A 21,510-nucleotide genomic window follows, 5' to 3' on the forward strand; every position below is an offset into this window, starting at 1 on the left:
CCTTAGTGCCGGACGGTCATCTGTCGGCTCTCGGGTCATGAGGCAGACATGCCCAGGACTTGCCCTCCTGGGTTCAGTCAATTTCATGGAGACGGAGGTTTTTAAATAGGCAGTGGCTATTTGAAATAACGACCGGACGGTTTCATGAGTTTGAGTTCACGTGTCGGTTGGTTATCGTTCTGTACGTTGTGAATCTGTAAATGTTGTTTGGTTTTTATCTAAACAGATTAGCGGTTCTTAAGTTAATGGGGATTTCACTAGATATGCTTTCTGCGTATGGCCGTCATGTTTCAGCATGTCCAAGCATGGCTGATTTAATTAGATAGTGGCAGCACTAACTCTCACTCTGGAGTTGGAGCTGGTTGCCTGGCAACTGGAGGCTGCCGGTTCTATCCCTCAGTCCCCCCACAGGCAGCAAGTGTCGAGGTGCCCTTGAGCAAAGGCACTTCAGGCTTACCTGATCCTGATGAGCTAAAGGCTGTCCCGTGAGTGAGTGTAGTGTACTGCGTGAATAAAAGCTATGTATGCTGCAGAGTAGAGGTCCAAAAGAGGAGCATGAACACTTGATAAATACAGTTTAAATATACATAATATGTATATTTAAACTGTATTTGTATGTGGTATATGTGTCTAACATGTATATATATGTATGTACATATATATATATATATATATGGTAACACTTTATATATATATATATATATATATATATATATATATATATATATATATATACGTGGTAAGGGTACATGTATTTAACATTAATTAACATTAGTCAATGCAGTAATAAGCAACTAAGAATTAACTTAAAGTGTTTTTACTAATAATTTTACTAATTATTTAGTAACCATAAATGAACAATTAACCATTATTATATAGCATTAGTATAGTAATTAGGGTTTACATTACGGTAGGGGTTAGTGGGTTAGGGTTAATCCTTTCCCTAACCCTATTAATTAATTGATTATTAGTCATCATTAGTTAACTGTTAATTAACTATAAGTTAATTAACTTTTATTACTGCATAAAAAAATGTTAATGATTAATTAATGTATCCTTATTGTAAAGTGTAAGCATATCATATATATATATAACACAGATATATATATATATGTATTATTGTATTATTGTTAAGCTATCACATTTTAATGTACAGTATATGGAGCTCAAAATTAATTATGGGTTTCTTGATGTTGATATGGATAGTTGTATTGTAGTTATGAATTTATAATTGATTGATTGATTGATTGATGATTGGTTGATTTCAGTGATAGACGTCAATCAAGTTAGCGTGTTCTGAAAAGTAGTCCAGAGGTCAAGGTTTCTGTCATTAAAGATGAAGGTTTAGGGAAGACATAATCCCAGTGTCGTTCTCTTAGGGAACAAGAATATTGATGTGACAACCTCACTTTGAAAGTTATTTAAAGTTTCAGTGAAAGCACAAAAATATATAAATATACATATAATACTGGCAAGATACTACAGAGGCGGAAACTCCCATGAACTTGTCTTTTCAACAGTTTTCATAACGGCAGGCTTTGTTCAGCTATATCGGTCATGTCAAATCTCCCAGATTCTGCTTTACTTCACAGACTGTAATTACTTTCAAGAATAATCCTCACCATAGCTACAAAAAAACACGTCCTCCCACAGTTATTGTGCAATAAAGCACAGAATGCATAATCACATAATAGGTGACTATGAATGAATAGGCCGACGCAGTCAAGTCCCACGATCCCTGATGCAATTATTTCCCATTCACATTAATTATTCCTAACAGATGACACTAATGACTTTGAGAGGAAGCTGGAGATGCTGTCCCTGCGAATGATCAATGCTGCTTTAAATGAGGTCACAACAGGCCGCGCTGCTTGGCGTCCACTGGAATCAGAATAGACGCTTGCGTTCATCTACTGCAGCAGTCAGGGGATGGTAGCCATGGCGTTTATCAGTAAACACTCCCCAACACCCTCCCCCATCCCCATCAGCACTTCTTACATCCCCCCCAAGCTGCAAAAACAACCACCTCAATGTCTCTCAAGGGCCTGTTATTCCATTTAATAGTACAACTGTGAACTGCTTATGAAATATAACAAAGACTTTTGGCTATTGTAGGACTTCTTGACTCCCTTCAACTACTTCAATAGCTACTGTGTGTTCATCATCTTGCTTACTTTTTTGCCTCCGTCTTTGATTCATCTTGTATGTCAGTGAAAATACGAAGGTTGCAATTTTGTATTTGACAAGATGTCGACTTTCATTGAGCGGAAGAAAATTGGCACATTTCTATTTAAAAACTTGTGTGGGGGTGAGACTATAAGAAGCTAAGAAGAAGCTTTTCAGATGATATTCAACCTATTTACTGTGTGAGGCCTAAAAAAGACATACCATAAATACACCTAAAGACAGCAAGAAGCCACCAGCTAGATTGATGGCCCACATTCCCAGGAGGACAGGAAGAGGAATCTCGTGAGCCGGGCGGCATGTATCACGTCGCTGTGACATACCTCCTAGCTCGGAGAGAAATGAAGCAGCCATATTAAAACCTGAGGCCATATGACTAGTGGAGCAGAAAATGCCATTCCCTCCACCAATTAGCTGCTGGATATGTAGAGACAGCAATGTATCCAGCATACTGATTCATTGGATATCAGGGACAAATACAAATGAAGGGCCATCGAAGAAGTGAAGTACAGTGCAAGGGCTGAGAGATGCTGGTGAATACAAGCTGGTTCATAATGCAGCTCCGTAGAAGCACCAGGGAAGGGGTAGACATAATTAGAAAGTCTGTTGATATACAGCTTTCAATAAACAGTTACTTGTCGTTTGTTGTCATTCATTATTTAAACCAGGTGAATCTATATACCGAAATCGTAGTCAGATTAAGGTAAATTCAAACCATCTATCCTCTGGACATAGCAATATTAAGGACCATAAAACAAAACATTGTGTTGACATTCAGTAAAACATCTGTCCAACTTCCCACTGACCTTATGCTCTTTTGTTCGCTTTGTTTAACAACCTCCCAGGAGGTCCAGAAGAACGGGAAGTCGGGCGTTCCGTCCGGGAGATGGCCCAGCCTGCTCAGTCTCACCTGCCCTCGCAGCAGCTGTAGCGGCAGTGAGCTGTCCTTATCCAGCACCTGCAGCGAGTACTCCAGCGGATCCCACACCTGGGCAGAGGGTCGCGGCTCGTCCAAACAGGTAGGTCTCGCTGTTACCCCCCGACCCCCCCTCCCCAACAGTAATGACATGTCAACGTAATGTTGACAAAGTAGTAGTTCGGTAACTTTGCTCAATGTCAAATATGTCACCTGTTGCATGTTGTCCAATTTCATTGAAGTGATGGACAACAGAAATCCATAATTTACTTCTAATTATATCATTATTGATCGTAAAAGTGTGTATTAAGCATCAGAACATTATGATCCATGAAATATATTACAATCTCAAGAATTTCAATTCCTTGAAGCAGATTTTGAAGATGTTGTTTATTTCCCTCCAGGCTACGTAGCCAAGCAGGTGACCAATCACCAGACACACATGACCAGGGCACTGACCAATAACCTTACACTGGCCTTATGGAGACACTTACACGGCCAGGGCAGTGACCAATAGGATACACTAGCATTATGGAGACCAGACCCCTACATTTTGAATAAGCTGAATTTGAGATGTTATTAATATACCTTTTGACATTGTCCTAAAAGGATATTGGGTAGGTGTTTAGAGGATTCTGTTGACCATCACTTTAGGGTTAACACTTCTTCGAGTCATGCGATGGTTTCATAGCAATGGTCGTCCATAAAGCCTTGTTTCTCTACTTCTTACAGTCCGCCACAAGCCGTGAGAAGAGGATGAGTGCCGGGTCGGCGTCGAGCCACCACTCTGCAGAGCCTGAGCCGGCCGAGCTGGGCTGGAAAGAGGGCCAGATTCTCAAGGGTCTCAAGAGGCTCCAAATGCGCAGTCCCAATAGACTGTCCCCACCTGCATCCGCGCCGCATTACAAGGACTGCATGACCTCCAACGAGGGGATATACTGCCTAGGCGCCAAGTCTGGTGCACAGGTGCTGGATCCTAAACAGGCTGATGTGAAACCAGGGACTCCTTTATTTAAGACGGAAGCACCGGTTGCTACTCTGATTTCAGACTCTGATGAAGGCGATGAGGAATCCCTGAAGTCTGTCAAGGAATCTTGTGGTGAGTCCACAGAAGATTCTCATTGTCTAGAGGACACCAGTTCTACTGCTTTGGGTGACACAGAAACGGATGGTAATTTACAAGAGGACCCTATGAAGCCTCAAGGAAATCCTGGCCAGTTCCTTTCACCGGTCCCTGATGAGTTCCTCTTAGAAGGTCCCACAGTCAAACCGGGTGTTAGCCCCACAGAGAGTCCGAATCACCTGGATGCTGATGAGGAGGAGCCACCAAGCCTGAAGAAACAAAATGACAGAAATAATAACCAAGAAAAACCAACTGACCGCAAATCCAGACTGGATTATGTCAAAAAGCAACACGACAGGCTGGTTTCAAAGCAACATGAGAAGGGAACCACCGATATGACCTCCTCTATCCACAATGCCGCCAAACGAGCTCTGGATACTGCAGACGAAGCCAGGCAGCGCAGCTCCTCAATGGACACCCCTCATGTCAGAGACCAGGCCAGTCAGGCTGGTGGGGACAGCAATGACCTTGCCATTTTGGAATCCTTGCCGAAGAAACTAAAACCACAGGCCTGTGACTCGGCACGTAAAGCTTTCATTCTCCGGAGCAAGAGTGCAGATGGAGGATCAGATCAGACAAAGCAGTTGCATTCTCCTCTTCACCAGAAACTATTTCAAGCTCATAAGTCTAAAGCACAGCCAAACCCTCCTGGACAGAGTGCGATGGGCCCTCGATCCAGCCTCGGCAAGCCCCCTGGTTCATGTAAAGGGGCGTTTACCAAAGTGGAGCGAGGTGACGGGGCTGCTGGGAGCAGCCCTTCAGGACTTGTTGAGAGTGTGGTGCCACCATCTCCGATCTCTCCCCAAATGAACCATGGCAAGGGGTTCAAGCCAGCTGTGAACCTTGACTGCCCCAAGAGCCCAAACAAAGCACCTGCCCAAATGACTAAGCTCAAATCAAATAATGAGTCTGGGCCAGAAGACACGGACTCCTCCAACATCCCATGCTCTTCACTGAATCACCGACACCAGGAGACCCAAGCTGAAGCTTCCTACTCTGAACTTCGGTCTCCATCGCCACCACCTCCACCAGGTAGAACCACATCGCTGCTGGTTAGATCCAGCCTGGAACCTTCATCCAAAACCCCTAAATCTGGTGGTCAATCTCCGGCCACTGCAACTGGGAAGGCAAAAGTCTGCAGCTCAAAGTCACCTCAAGGATCCAACACACCAGATGTAATTAAATCTCCTAAACATTCCAATATCAAGGTTATGAATCCACAGTCACCCAGGACACCATCCGCCGCCTCCGTCCCCGTTCAAGAATCGTGTGCTTCTGAGTGTGTTCAGCCATCTATGAAAATGACCGGCCATGATGAAAATGGTGCTTCCTCTGCATTACCAGATCAAGGTGTCATACCAGGGGAACCCATCTTTTCTGAAGTAATGCCTCAGACCCCCTACAATATTCAGGGCCACGGGTCTGCTACAAGTGCACATAATCTCAACTCAAGAGCTGCACTGATAACCCTTCCTGGAAATGCTAAATCGATAGAGGTCATTCCAGGACAAGGGAACAGTACATTTCTGGTATTGGGGAGACATAACAAACCTGCCCTTTCTGCAAAAAGATTCCAGTCTTTTGAGACGTTTAGTCAGGAACCCCATACTTATCAGATAATACATGGGGTGCACGAGGTTGGCACCAAGGAGAAAATCCACCGAAAGATTGAGACTCGCTGCAGCTCCTTGGACTCTGAGCCGGCGGTCCAGCCTGTGGCAGCGGACAGTGGCGTGATGTTAGACTGGGGGTTTGACGAGGAGGGCTGGCTTTTCAAACGCTCCGTGTCTGTATCAACCAGGCCTCCTCTCAAGCCTGTCATGGGTATGACCGGGGCGAAGGCTCGTAGCCAGAGCTTTGGGGCGCGGTACATGGACAGGCCGAACTCAAACAGATCTGGTAAGATCCGCACTCAGATCAAAACCCAGTCGGGCAGCTCTCTGAACTCTCTGGGTGACGTCTTCTCCGGAAGTCTAAGCTGCTCCAGCAGCTACCATTGTCCCATGAACCGGTCGCTCCTGAACAATTTCCTCATGGAGGAAGGACTGCCGGTGCCTTCACACCTGGCATCATCCAGCGAGAGACTTCAGAGTCTGAAGCTTCAGCGCGAGCAGGCCCGGCGACTACAGATCGAGCAGCAGTTCTCCAGCGCCTTTGGGGAGCCCGTTTCAGAAGAGCCCGAGAGTCAAAACGCCATAACCACTATTGAGGAAAAAGTAATGCTCGGAATAGAAGAGAATCTACACAAATCTCAGGAACAGGAGAAGAATAACGATGCCAAACAAAAGTCTGGATCCAGCTTGGCAAACTGGTTTGGCTTCCGAAAGAGCAAACTTCCGGCTCCCAGTGGGAAGAAAATGGATGTGTCTAAAGTGAAGGAGGAGAAGAAGGAGCAGAAGATCACGTCTCTCCTGGGAGGGAAACAGACCAAGTCTGACAAAAAGAAAGAGAGGAGGAAAAGTGATGGAAAGGACTGGTAAGAAATACAACAAATTAACCAAAGTCAATTATATTTATTAGTATTATAGAGATCGTTGTTAATCAATATGAAATCAATCTTCATCAAATATATAACGTATTATAGAGTATGTTTCCTAAGCAGATATAAAAAATGCAGTCATAAAAAGAAAGCATTAAAGGATTCAAGCCAAAATCTTGAGATAAGTAAATAAGAAGAAAACAAGAAAATAAACTACTTATCCTGACTGATCAAAATGCTTTCTGTTGAACTATTCATGTTTTATTCATGTGGTACTGTTTGCCTTTGTTTCTTGAAGTCACAAAATGTTTCCTTCCACATTAACTGTGACGTGCATTTCTGCTGAATACGGTGAACACTAATGCACCATTATCATTCACAAGGACCTGTGTGCCCATTATTGTAGAGATGCTTGAGTTCAATTGTGGAAGATTCAGAAAGTAAAAGTCCTGCCACATTTTGTCTCAACGCATGGACCTCACCAGCTAATTCCACCCATTAGTCATTCCTCCGGGTTTTGCTTATTACCAAATCCACACGGCTGTCTATAAATCCTGGAGAGGGCTTGTACTTTCTGGACCTGGAATGTCCATTTCAACCTTAGGAAATGCATTATTGTTAAAAGTTTTCAAAAACTAACCACAATAAAAGCAAAGCACCACATGGTATTTGTTTCATTTCTTAGCTCTGGAGGTCTTTTGAATATTATTTTCTTTCTACTGCTTGATGGAATGGTATTTATTAAATCTGACAGCTGTAACAATGGGCTGTTGTCAGTAATGGCCCTTGTGCATTAAGCCAGCACCCCTTCCTCCCTGTGCCATTACCTCATTCCCTTCGTTCCTATTTCATCTGAAAACTCGACCATCATGCCGCGCTCCAGCAGATCTCTTCATAGCCCTTCCTGCCAAAGCCCTGATTTACCACCACCTATATCCCGGCCCATTTCATCAAGTGCTCCAGTAGGCATCTATCACCCCTGTTAGCCCCTGAGAGGCGTGGGGGGCGGACCCCCCGACTCTGCCCCAGCCAGGCGTTCTCCTCAGAGTAGAGAGGGTCATCCATCAGACGGATGCACTCCTGGGCATGTGGGAGCCAAGGCAGTGATGTTAAGATGACCTCCTCGTCCTCCTCTTGTGCTCTGGGGATCAAACTGTGCTCCTTAAAGCTCCGTAGGTAGGAGGGAGTCTCACGACGCGGTGCGGGCCTGCATCCCCACCGCCTGCCCGGGAGCCGCCCTCAGCCCTGACATGCAGGGACACGCTGACCCGGGCCCCGCCGACCCCAAGGTATGATGTCCTCACCCCACCAGCACTGCCGCCATAGGAGGGCTTGGATCACAGGGTCTGTAGGTCCAAATCTTTACACCATGCAAAGCCACCAATCTCGGAAATGACCAAACTGAAAAGACGGCAGATGTCCGTTCTTCAACCTGTTGGTGACCACAGTCTCCTTATGATTGGTTTGATGTTGTTGATGCATTAGAAGTGTTCACTCATATGTCGCTTTTCCACCGACAGTATCAGCTCAACTCGACTCGGTTTGGTTCCAAGCACATTGCGTTTCCAACTAAAAAAGTACTTCTTCGATGTGGGCGGGTCGTAGAAAAGAACCTCTCCAACATGGACAGGTTTTAATCACGGGAGACGCGATTCCCGGGAAATCTGAATCTGATCAAGACTATTTCCTGATTCCCGGGAAAGGTTATGATGGGAAATAAAATAAAATAAAAAGCGCAATGACTGAGCGTCTATTGTTGTCATACGGTAACGTTGATGGAGGCGAAACTCGAGCCCTGGGAAAGGAACAACACTAAAAAGAAACAGCGAAACGCTGATCCTTGGGAGCAGGTCCGTGGACTCCAGCCACGCCGGACACACACAACCACGCACAGCCTAACTCTAGCCCCGGGAAAGGAGCGACACACATGGCGAAACGCTGATCCGTGTCCCCCTTGGGAGCGGGTCCGTGGACTCCAACCACACCGGACACAACTTAACTTTGAGTGATTATTCCCATTTACAGCCGCTGGCCAATCAGTGGCCAGCAGCCTGTTTACGTCACACAAAAGTACCTACTCCGCTCGCTTGGAACCTCGATGGATGTAGTACTAAAAAAAGTACCCGGTACTAGGTACCGGGTACTTTTTTTGCCAATGGAAACACAAAAAAAGGCGGGGCGAGTCGAGTCGAGTCGAGCTGGTACTGTCGGTGGAAAAGCAGCAATAGAGTTAGTGGAGGCAGGCCTTGCTGTTGTGGTGTTCCCTAAGGGCGTTCCCTCATGCTTCACCTTCTCTGGGGCGTGTGGACGTGTGTGTTGTCTATGTGTCTGGTTGCTTCTAGTCGCCCGCTTAGGGAGTCACAAAGTGTGTCTCATCGTACCGTAATGTTATCCAGGAGAAGGGCTATTCAACCCCATGATGTTAGGCTTGTGACCTTGAGATAGCAGGCGTGTCTATGATGTAAAGTTGAGGTAATTGGGTAGAATTGCAGAGTTGCAGTGGATTGGATAAATGCGAACACAGGCAGAATTCCCCCCCCCCCCCTCAAGTTCTGTTACAGGCGGTTTCATCAGCACACTGTTACTACAAACATGCATTTCAATAAATGTAGTGCTAACACATCCATTATGCTTGGCTGCTTATGTCCATCAAGATGGCTTTAAGCTGTCTCAGTCTCCCACTTACTGGAATATAAAGTTCTTCCGTCATTTATTTACAAGATGCTATGATGTCATCAGATGAAATATTAAAAATAACGGATAAAGGAAGGAAGACAAGTGTTCAAGTGTTCCGGCTTGTCAAGATTTAACCTGGAGCTTTACCAAATTAACTTATTAATGAATACTTAATGTGAATACGTCATGAGTTATATGATAGGATCTGTATCTCACTCTGGGTACATTGGTTTAGTTGAGATGTTTCACAGGTGGTGTTCTGAAGGAAGTGTTCAGTGGGTGGTGTTTAGTGGGTGGTGTTCAGTGAATGGTATTTAGTGGGTGTAGTTAGTGGGTGGTGTTAGTGGGTGTAGTTAGTGGGTGGTGTTCAGTAAATGGTATTTAGTGGGTGGTGTTAGCGGGTGGTGTTCAGTGAATGATATTTAGTGGGTGGTGTTAGCGGGTGGTGTTTAGTGAATAGTATTTAGTGGGTGGTGTTTAGTGGGTGGTGTTTAGCGGGTGGTGTTCAGTGAATGGTATTTAGTGGGTGGTGTTTAGCAGGTGGTGTTTAGTGGGTGGTGTTAGCGGGTGGTGTTTAGCGGGTGGTGTTCAGTGAATGGTATTTAGTGGGTGGTGTTTAGTGAATAGTATTTAGTGGGTGGTGTTTAGTGGGTGGTGTTAGCGGGTGGTGTTCAGTTAATGGTATTTAGTGGGTGGTGTTTAGTGAATAGTATTTAGTGGGTGGTGTTTAGCGGGTGGTGTTTAGTGGGTGGTGTTTAGTGGGTGGTGTTTAGTGAATAGTATTTAGTGGGTGGTGTTAGTGGGTGGTGTTAGCGGGTGGTGTTCAGTGAATGGTGTTTAGTGGGTGGTCTTTAGTGGGTGGTGTTAGTGGGTGGTGTTAGCGGGTGGTGTTCAGTGAATGGTGTTTAGTGGGTGGTGTTTAGTGAATAGTATTTAGTGGGTGGTGTTAGTGGGTGGTGTTCAGTGAATGGTGTTTAGTGGGTGGTGTTTAGTGGGTGGTGTTAGTGGGTGGTGTTAGCGGGTGGTGTTTATTGGGTGGTGTTTAGTGCAAGGTGTTCTGCCAGCAGACAGCAGTGGTCTCTTAAGCTAATGAGCGTCTGTTTGGGTACTTCATCACAGAACTAGAGACTACTCTGAGAATACTGTGACGCTTGGTTAATTGGTTCTTTGGTTTGTTTTTTCTAGACCCAGGTGATGACCCAGAGAACAGACAGGGAGAACGGATTGTCTGTCACAAGCCCCGCCCAGGACGCAGTGATTGGTAGGAATTGGTTTTGCTTGCTTTGTTTACTGCTGTCATTGGTCGGTATTTGTTTACACATCAAATGGATGCTCTCAGTTATTGTCACTGACTTCCACATTGATAGCTATGCATTAAATGTTCAACTTCATTTATCTAAAAAAAATGATATTTTTATTATAATTAGGATGTATATTACATTATATTATTTCTTCAGAAAATCCAGAGGTAATGTTTTCAATAGAGCTCATCAGATTCTCCTGTTGGCTCCATTTGCATTTATTGTACATAGTAAACCTCTCTGAGACTGAGAGACAGGAACAGAGAGAGAGAGCCAGCGCTCTCTCACAGGCACAACACTCCCATACAACGGGAGTCCTATTGGAAGGGAGGGGAGACATACAGCCTCACAACATTCCTAATCTTGTGTTCTTTGCTCCAAAACAATACGATTCTGTTTGTTTGTTGTGTTGCACTTCAAACATGAAGCGGTGTGCTTTGGCTTTAAGACGTGACCATCACAAGGTCCTCCTGTAAGGGGCCAACCGTCACGCTGGAGCAGATGTCATTAACGCTGTACTCTCTGGGCGCTCCCTCCCTCGCCTCCTCATAATTAAATGCCGAACAAGAGATGTTGCACATTTAATTATTTTTAATTGAGTTACTTCTCTTGTGGTTCCCCGTTTCATTCGCATAAACAGCATGTATAATTCAGCACTTTCAATTAAACATCAAATACTAAATATCCTGTAGAGTGGCAATCAAAAAACCCCACATTGGATTTGAGGGTCAAGCACCTCGTTAACAGTCTATTGATCTTCCATTTGCTCATGTTTCCTGTCCAGGAATTAACTCTTTAATTTCTGTTTTTAATAGTGCTCAGAATGTAAATGACTTATAGACGTCCTTTAGACGAGTCATGTATTATGCATACTGTATCTGTTAGTACTGATGACACTGCTCTTTAAATGGAGGTAATGCTCTTGAGCCTGTCAGAGGACAGCGCCGTCAACGGGACGGTCATTAGCTGCTGAAGAGCATCACAGTTGAATGCAGAGGGAAGGTGATTATGATTCTAATCAGTGTAATCAGTGGGATCACTGGAATAGTCTCTTCAGTTCAATCTTTGACTCGCTTCATGCTGGCATTTATTGACAGATGCTTGTTGTCACACCTTAGATGTCGTGATTTCTAATACAATTATTGTATTTGTTCATTTAATTGATTTGAGAGGGTTTAACAGGCGGCAACCAGCAAGTACGTAAATGCTTTATGATAACCAGAAATGAGTTTCCCACAAAAGGAAGAGAGTGAAAAAGAGAGAGAATGGTCAACTAATAAATAAAGATCTAGAACCAATGCAAACAAAATGATATACATGTATGTGTATGTACATCTATGTAAAAAAATACATGTATCAACGAAATGATCGGGTGGAGGGGCTGGATGTGTCTCTAGGTCGGGTGGAGGTGTCTCTAGGTCGGGTGGAGGTGGAGGTGGATGTGTCTCTAGGTCGGGTGGAGGTGGGGGTGTCTCTAGGTTGGGTGGAGGTGGATGTGTCTCTAGGTCGGGTGGAGGTGGGGGTGTCTCTAGGTCGGGTGGGGGTGGATGTGTCTCTAGGTCGGGTGGAGGTGGGGGTGGATGTGTCTCTAGGTTGGGTGGAGGTGGAGGTGGATGTGTCTCTAGGTTGGGTGGAGGTGGATGTGTCTCTAGGTCGGGTGGAGGTGGGGGTGGATGTGTCTCTAGGTCGGGTGGAGGTGGATGTGTCTCTAGGTCGGGTGGGGGTGGATGTGTCTCTAGGTCGGGTGGAGGTGGGGGTGGATGTGTCTAGGTCGGGTGGAGGTGGAGGTGTCTCTAGGTCGGGTGGGGGTGGATGTGTCTCTAGGTCGGGTGGAGGTGGAGGTGGATGTGTCTCTAGGTCGGGTGGAGGTGGGGGTGGATGTGTCTAGGTCGGGTGGAGGTGGGGGTGTCTCTAGGTCGGGTGGAGGTGGGGATGGATGTGTCTCTAGGTCGGGTGGAGGTGGATGTGTCTCTAGGTCGGGCGGATGTGTCTCTAGGTCCGGTGGAGGTGGGGGTGGATGTGTCTCTAGGTCGGGCGGATGTGTCTCTAGGTCCGGTGGAGGTGGATGTGTCTCTAGGTCGGGTGGAGGTGGAGGTTGAGGCGGTGGATGTGTCTCTAGGTCGGGTGGAGGTGGGGGTGGATGTGTCTCTAGGTCGGGTGGAGGTGGAGGTTGAGGCGGTGGAGGTGTCTCTAGGTCGGGCGGAGGCGGGGGTGGAGGCGGGGGTGGAGGTGGGGCTGGGGGCAGCCCTAATCCTGTGTCTAGTTAAGGATGAGCAGAGCCGATCGATGGTGTTCCAGTCAGAGGGCCTCCTGTTCACTTCCAGCTCCAGACTCATCGATCGATGAGCGCGGCCTCAGAGCCCACGACCACGCTCTGACCGCGCTTGAAGCCCGAACCAATAAACTCAGTGAAGGATCTGTTAATGGCCATCCTCTCAGAGTTAAGGAAGCACCTGTGAGTCTCATTGTTGGCCCTGGGTTAATGTATTGGAATGCAGCCCTGATTGTGCGAGAAGGCTCCAACACAAATGATCCACTTGGCACACGTGCACATGCATTACATCACTGAATATCCAAGGGGAAAGGTTCAATCCCATTTAATCCTGATACCTTTCACTGAATTGCACAGGCAGACAGAAGGTGGGCGCACAACCAGAGCAGGTCAGAGGCTGTGACCACTAGAGAGGGAAGAGAGTGGACATGACATATCGGACTCAAAGTGTCGTTCAGGGCACAGCTGCCGTGTCTTCTGAGTGTGGGATGTGGAGCCTGGAGGGCCTTAGCGCTCTGCACAGAGATCAACCTCTGACCCCTTTAACAGGTCAACACACCCACACCACTACAGTATGCATAGTGCGATATACTGTGCAAAACATAAACCTTTAAAGAATATTTGGCCATCCAACAGTTCACTGACGTTCACGCTGAGTGTCTGTTCCAGTAGGCCGGTGACAGCGGTGACCCGGGACAGGACCTTCGACCGTGAAGCAGCCCCATCACCATCACCAGCTTCAGTCGAGCGAAGCTGAAGTGCTATTAAAGGTCACACTGCGTCGCGTGTCTGAATGGTATTCCGGAGCGTTGTCTGCCACGCCCTGTTTCAGACGCCGGGGGCGGTTGCATTACTGGTCCCCTAGCGCCGCTCTGCCCCCCCCCCCTCTCCTCGGCGCTACGTGGTTACCAGCAGACATGGTCACCCTGCTCCGCCTGGTGTTAGTCGTCAGGTCAGACCCACGCCGTCCGTTCCCTCCGCACCAGAGACACATCACAGCGCGGGGGGGGGGGGGGGGGGTTAGCCATCTGTTAGTGAGGACCGTTAAATCAACCAGAGACGGCCATGACGGCCTCAGGTGTCCCTCCGGGGCAACAACAGCGTCGACAACAACATCACCCACTGCAATAGGCGCAAAATCAAGTGAGGTGCAGACGTGAGGGTAGAAGCTGCTGCTGTCTCGGGTTGTGGCCCCAGGAAGCTGCTGCTGCCGGGGCTGTTGTCGTTGTACGTGTGTGAAAGGAATGGGCGACGATAGGCCTGTTGTTGTTCACTGTGCTCCTCATCCACACACACACGCTACAGACGATAGGCCTGTTGTTGTTCACTGTGCTCCTCATCCACACACACGCGCTACAGACGATAGGCCTATTGTTGTTCACTGTGCTCCTCATCCACACACACGCGCTACAGACGATAGGCCTGTTGTTGTTCACTGTGCTCCTCATCCACACACACACGCTACAGACGATAGGCCTGTTGTTGTTCACTGTGCTCCTCATCCACACACACACGCTACAGACGATAGGCCTGTTGTTGTTCACTGTGCTCCTCATCCACACACACGCTACAGACGATAGGCCTGTTGTTGTTCACTGTGCTCCTCATCCACACACACACGCTACAGGTGTGTAGTGACCCCGCTGGGAAACAGGTGACCCTCATGATCCTATAAAAGACCAGCTGAATAAAAAAAAAGCTTTGTTCACCAGTGGGAATAAAGAGCAAACCGACAAGTCTGAGCGCCCCCCCCCCCCCCCCCCCCCCGTCATCCCCGTTCCTCCCTGTCCGTCCATAAGCCTAACCTCCCGCTAACAGCCCCCCTCCCTCCCTCCCTCCTCCCTCCCTCCCTCCTATCTCCCTCCCTCTCCTCTCTCCCTCCTCCCTCCTCCCTCCCTCCCTCTTCCCTCCCTCCCTCCCTCTCCTCTCCTCTCCCTCCCTCCCCCCTCCCTCCTCCCTCCTATCTCCCTCCCTCTCTTCTCCCCCTCTCCCTCCCTCCATCCCTCTCCTCTCCTCTCCCTCCCTCCTCCCTCCCTCCTCCCTCCCCCCCTCACCCCTCCCTCCTCTCCCCCTTCCTCCCTCCCTCCCTCCTCCCTCCCTCCTATCTCCCTCCCTCTCCTCCCTCCCTCTCCTCCATCCTCCCTCCCTCTCCTCTCCCTCCCTCCCTCCCTCCCTCCCTCCTCCCTCCTATCTCCCTCCCTCCCTCTCCTCTCCCTCCCTCCCCTCTCCCTCCCCCTCCCTCTCTCCTCCCTCCCTCCTATCTCCCTCCTCCCTTCCTCCCCCATCCATCCTCCCTCCTCCCTCCCTCTCCTCTCCCTCCCTCCTCCCTCTCCTCTCCCTCCCTCCCTCTCTCTCCCTCTCCTCCTCTCCCTCCCTCCCTCCTCCCTCCCTCTCCTCTCTCCCTCCCTCTCCTCTCCCTCCCTCCTCCCTCCCTCTCTCTCCCTCTCCTCTCTCCCTCTCTCCCTCCCTCCCTCCTCCCTCCCTCTCCTCTCCCCCTCTCCCTCCTCCCTCCCTCCCTCCCTCCCTCCCTCTCCTCTCCTCTCCCTCCCTCCCTCTCTCTCCCTCTCCTCTCTCCCTCTCTCCCTCCCTCCCCCCTCCCCCCTCTCTCCTCTCCCCCTCTCCCTCCTCCCTCCCTCCCTCCTCCCTCCCTCCTCCCTCCCTCTGCTCCTCTCCCCCCTGGCTGCAGGCTCTACCAGCCGGATGAGGACCCTGGACAGCGGCATCGGCACCATCCCGCTGCCGGAGTCCTGCTCCTTCTTCTCCTCCATCCTGCACCTCCTCCCCAGGTCCTCCTCCTCCCCCGTCTCCCCCGGCGCCCCCGGCTCCTCCTCCAGCGAGGAGGTGTCCGCCACCTCCCCGCTGCCCCGCTGGAAGATCCCGAGCGGGGCCCTTGGGGTCGGGGTCGTCGGCGGCGGCGGTGGCGGCGGCGGCGGGGGGATCCCCGGCTCCCTGTCCGACTCCTCCGTCACCCTGGTCCGCTCCGTGCCTTTCCCCCCCCAGCCCCGCCCCCCCCAGCCTCCACCCAGTGTGTGTGAGTCCCACAGCCGGCTGCCCCGCCCCTCTCCAGGTAACCCCCCCCAGAGCAGCAGAGTGTGCCTGTAGCCTCCCCCTGGGCCCCTGGGCCCCGTGGCCCCTGGGCCCCGTGGCTCTGACCCCCAGGGGGCTGCTGGGGCTTTCATTGGAGCAAGGTCGAGCCTATACTTTTCATTTTTAGATATTTATACAAAGAGCAGTTCAATTGACTTGATCACAGGGAACAACATTTGAAGATGAAGCGTAACGGACTGTTTTCTGCGAGCCATAGTTGTCCACACTAGCCATGCAAACAGGAGTGGAACAGCACGTCGTTCAACAGCATTGTGTCAGACATGTGGTTGTGTGGTGTGCTGCCAATTTGTTATCCACACACACAAGCAATTCTACCATTACCATTACTCATGACTTCACCAGCGTTTTCTCCCAGGCACTTTCCTTGGGAAGCAGGCAATGCGTCTCATTCAGTGAGGCCGGGGGATCAAACCCGGTACCTTTCAGCTAGGAGACTTACACCCGAGCCTGGAAATCGATTACATACCTCAGTTACCTGCCGTTAGAAAAAAGGCTTTTACTAAATGTCCTTATTTTGTCATTAAAACCTACAGTAACTTTCTTTGTGTCAAGGATCTTTCCTTGAGCAGAAACAATTTGAGGAAATGTGGTTATAACCACTTAAACGGTCCGTTCCTGCTTAATGGAAATGAACCCAAACAGAAAGGCAGCAAATCTAATATAGGAACAAGGGATAACAGCCCTACACAAACCTTATTTAAAGTCTGAAAATGACAAAGAAGGATTTCAGTGTCATTACAAGAACTGAGAACCGTCTCCAAGTCCTAAGTCGTGTTTTATGCTAAAGTAAAGATCTGCTCATTATCATTCAGAACGTGGCCTGGCCCACAGACCGAGGTCCTTCATCCACCCCGTGGAGACGGACGAAGCTCTTCTACATTAGAGGGCTGAATCACAGCGCTGCTGATTTGCGTGCCGCGTCCTACCTGTGAGCTTCGAGGGCGCTCAGACCCAGACGGCTTTGTGATCTGGAGTATCCCTGAGTCATAGAGCCTCGTCACTCGTTATCTCTCAAGGAAACTGTTTTCGATACAGGTCGTTATGGAGCAGGTCAGTGTGAGACATTTCTCAAGGACGCCTACCGGTGGACTGGTGGACATCGGGGCTCAAACACGGAACCTTTCGGCGTTTTGTTTTTTGTTTGTTTTTGAGCAGAGTAAATGTGTGCTGCAGCCAGACAGAAGATAAATGAGCCAACCTGTTTTTTTGTTGTTGCAAATGAGTCACACGTGCAGAGATCATTGAAGAAAAGTTTTATTGCGGAATATTTCAAAGCTTATAATGCTGTCCTAAAGACAATAACAGCCCGTAGTCATGGAGAAAGAGGCTTATGTGCTGATTTAGCAACTGTGCATTCTCTCCTCACTTTTTAGTCGTCTGCTAATTAAGACAGAGGCTCCATCTGTGGCGGCGTAGGCATGGGGATCATAAATAAAAGTCTGGCTGTAAAAGTAATGCATCAAGGAAGACATATTTAAAGAAATGATCCATTACTTTGGGTGATCTTTGAGATCTACCTAGTACTCCTACTCGATATTCCTTTGTTTCACTACGGGATGAATGCTAATGGATATGTCAGAAGACTAAAGATTGTTAAATGTGTTTCAGCCAACACAGGTGTTCACTTCAGAATAACAGCGTTGAATTCTTTGCCGTATTCACATTTGCAGGTGGGGTGGAACCAAAGAAGAAGTTTATTAAATCGAAGACCAGACCCACTTCAGGCCAGCAGAAGGAACAGACAAGGCTTCAACTGGCCAACTGAGACCACAGCGTCTCATTAGGAACCAGGTGAGTGACGCTGTGTTGCCCTTTTCACTCCCGATGAGATGAGAGAACAACCACTGAACTTCACACTGCTGGAGTTTCAAGAAAATATAGCTTTTGAATAAGAACAACAATCAGACGTTCACACGATGATGTGGAAACTATTACAACAAAGGTTTCATTGCAAATTCTGGCAAGATTATTTGCCGATTCTTTTGATGGCACATTGTTTTACCTTCCTCTCCTTCCCTTCTCCAGATTTACTAAAGAACAGAACCAGGGAGAACCTCAGAGAACCTGGAGTGGAGAAGAACGGCAAACCAGCAGCCCCACCAGTACCAAAACCAGTACCACCACCAGTACCAAAACCAGTACCACCAGGGATCAAAACACAGGAGTGTGTGAACTCTTGAGAATCCACCAAACTGGGTCAGGACAGTGATGGAGATGTGATAGAACCATTGATCCCTGTGTAGATCACATCCTCATAATGTACTCCTTCACTAGTGCTTGAGTAGATATACATATACAGTACATATAAATAAACTACTTCTTCTAGTTCCGCTCGTACTTTGAGAACCAGAGCTGTCAGACGACGGTGAAAACGTGCACTATCTTCATCACACTTTGTCTCCTCCCTCTTTTTTTTTACTATGCTAATAACTTGCATGTGATGATTTTCAACAGCTTTTCGTCATTTTAATGAGAAAAAAAAGGCAGTTATCCAGTTGGGAGAAAGATGTTGCAAGATATTACTCAGTGTGCACATTTTAGTATGATACGGGTAAAAAACTATATTATTTTCAAATCGTATCAAGTTTCTAATATAACTGTATTCATGTGTGAGTCCGTAACCCTAAGTGTTTACAAAAGACAAAACTTCACCAATAGAACCTGTATTCTATTTTTAATATATAATATACTTCTACTATTACTGTTTCTTTGTTGAGACGTATTTCACAGTAATGACATCAAGACAGTGAGGGATGGTGCATGTAATCCCACCCGTACACGGCGGCGGCAGAGTGGTGATTGATGAGCTCAGGGAACCTGCCAGGTGTTGGTGTGCGATGTCTTGATAGACGCTGTGTGTGTAGACCACGTCCCAAAACGTTACCGTTTGGACCCTCGTCGAGTTCAACCGTGTAATCATCTTCCAGTTCTATTTTGTTTTTCTGGCCACTTGTTTTGTGTGCAGAGTTGTGTAAGATATGAGGCACTTCTGCGTTTAATGTGAGCCCTGTTCTTTATATTTATGTATTAACGTGTTGGTTATGCTCCCTGATATGTTGGCGGTGTTCTCTATCTCTAATAGGATAGCTTTCGTCTCTCCCTTCCTCGTTGATATCCATGCCTTTCATGTGCGTATTTGCCAAACTAAATTGCCAAACACAGAGAATCACTTTTAACGGCCAACGCTATACTAAATGCAGAAATCAGATCGATTCATGATGATGAATTTAGCCATAGTCTCTTTGAAAACACTCTCCTACAACATTGACATCGGTAGTACTCAATGCACTGATGTCCCACAATATTGTTACACATATCTGACATACAGGGTAGTAGTTTGAACTTGCTGCTAATGACTGTAAAAGTGCACGGATGTTTATTGCAATATGAACCCCCCTCCCACACACACACACACACAGGTGTAGCACATAGACATACACAATGTGTGGATGGCTCTGGGTCGTGACCTGAGGCAGGCCACTGGCCAGGGCACGGCCGATTAGTTTTGATATGATTCATACGCTGAACAGCATATCACGTTCACAGGAGTATTGTATTTTTCTAGACTGTATTTGTACTCCACACGGGTAAAAGACAAACCATTCTTGCACATGATTGGTTGTTCACTATTACTAATATCCTCACTGGGTTGTTGTTATATTTTTTATAACCGTGTCGTAGTGATTTTTGCTGTGTGACAATCTCCTTAGCGGTAGACCTATTCATTCATGAATATTGTGTAGCACTTACATTCTTTGTTTAATGTTTGAAAAAGAACAAAAAATAAAACTCTTTAAATACTTCTGCAGCACTGACTTCCCCTTTGCTTTGTGTTTGACTGGATCAGTGTGACGCTGGAGCCTGCTGTTAATCACCGTGGCACATTACTCACACACCCTCTCTTGCATGAGGCTTATGATAGGGGTTATCCTGTCTGTGTCTGTCTTACCTCTGTTGTGCTGTGGGGAGGGTGGCAGAGAGACTGGGTGGGATGCACGTGTTATTTCCTACATTCATGTTTTGTGGCAAATCCACACCTTTGGCTCCAATTTATCATTCCTAGGGTCAAACACTGACCTGTGTGTGTGTGTGTGTGTGTGTGTGTGTGTGTGTGTGTGTGTGTGTGTGTGTGTGTGTGTGTGTGTGTGTGTGTGTGTGTGTTTGTGTGTGTTTGTATGTGTGTCTGTGTGTGTCTGTCAAAGAAGAATGGCTGGCAATTACAGCTAAATGACTAAATTCGGAAATGTAAATTGTCAACATCACAGAGATGAATTAGCAGTACATCACGTTTGCCTTACTCAATTCGACCAGCTGCTGTTTTCTGACAGCGTGTTCTGCCACCTTGGTTGAGGTCCGCTCTCACACAGTGACACCGCATTGTGCGGTAAAGCAGTGATTACCTTAGGGTAATGTGTGGACGCATTTAACTCAAACAGCAACCCACCACCATCTCATCACAACAATGCCCCATCAAATTTGTCTCTATTTTTCCTTCTGATTAATAAGCATACAACAAATGAGTCATATCCTGTGACATAGACAACATTATTGAATAGAGAGTGGTTTATATCTTTCATGTTTTCTGATTCTGAAATTGTTGCTAAATATTGATCGACTTCTTTCATATTTAGTGCTTTATTTAGTTTGGACATTTAAACGTGTGTGTGTGTGTGTGTGTGTGTGTGTGTGTGTGTGTGTGTGTGTGTGTGTGTGTGTGTGTGTGTGTGTGTGTGAGAGTTGGCCATGAACAGGATCTCGGTGCAGAGGACACACACTGGCGTCTCTAAGTGTGGATAAAGTGGATGCAGCTCTGTGGGTTATGCAGACACTTGTGCACTCAGGGGAGGCGAGCGGGGGGTGCTAAGTGAGAGTTGAGGAGCTGGACAATGCGGCCGTAAGCAGCCATCACCATTTAGGTCACAGCCAGCCGCAGAGGACTTTACTGATGGTTTCCAAAATAAGAGCCCTGGTGATAAGTGTACTGCAGAGTTACACCCAGGTGTGTTTGCTATATGCTATTCCTTTTTTAGGGGGACACATTTTACCATTTCACCAATTTCAATTTTGCTATTTCACCAATTTCTAATTTTATTTGATGTTATTATTTATCATCAGCTAGTCTCACAAATCAGATTTTAGATTCATGTCTAGTCTGAATGCAGAAGAGTTCAGATCTGATTCGAAGGGGTTTCACTTTCCTTACCTTCATACTTGTTTCTACCCGTCATGTTCTTGAAGGCTGTGAAGGTTTCAACACCGTTTGGCCATTCCACTGTAGAAATATGCTTATTTAAAGCCCATCCTGAAAGCTTTAGCCACCTGCGCAAACACATTTTCTTTAATATCTAGCAACAAAACAAGAAACAAGGCGTAATTCACTCGTCTCAGTTTTTGGTTTCCAGCCCAGTCTCTGTGCTGGCTCCCTCCAGAGGCTCTGCTGTAACCCAGTAG

At 47.3% G+C, this 21,510-nt stretch overlaps 1 protein-coding gene across 1 annotated transcript in view; it reads left to right on the forward strand.

Moving 5' to 3' along the window:
• The window catches only part of LOC311368842 (nck-associated protein 5-like), a 57,895-nt gene extending 38,115 nt beyond the window's left edge, over positions 1-19,780 (forward strand). Inside the window, exons 6-12 of the mRNA XM_084487614.1 lie at positions 3,030-3,203; positions 3,833-6,699; positions 7,871-7,991; positions 10,564-10,639; positions 15,638-16,018; positions 17,730-17,850; positions 18,085-19,780. Coding sequence (XP_084343740.1) covers positions 3,030-3,203; positions 3,833-6,699; positions 7,871-7,991; positions 10,564-10,639; positions 15,638-16,018; positions 17,730-17,824 — 3,714 coding nt within the window. The 3' untranslated portion in view covers positions 17,825-17,850; positions 18,085-19,780. The remainder of the gene's footprint in view (positions 1-3,029; positions 3,204-3,832; positions 6,700-7,870; positions 7,992-10,563; positions 10,640-15,637; positions 16,019-17,729; positions 17,851-18,084) is intronic.
• The last annotated feature ends 1,730 nt before the right edge of the window (positions 19,781-21,510 follow it).

This window comes from Micromesistius poutassou (assembly GCF_964030765.1).
Source record: "Micromesistius poutassou genome assembly, chromosome: 23".
NCBI lineage: Eukaryota > Metazoa > Chordata > Actinopteri > Gadiformes > Gadidae > Micromesistius > Micromesistius poutassou.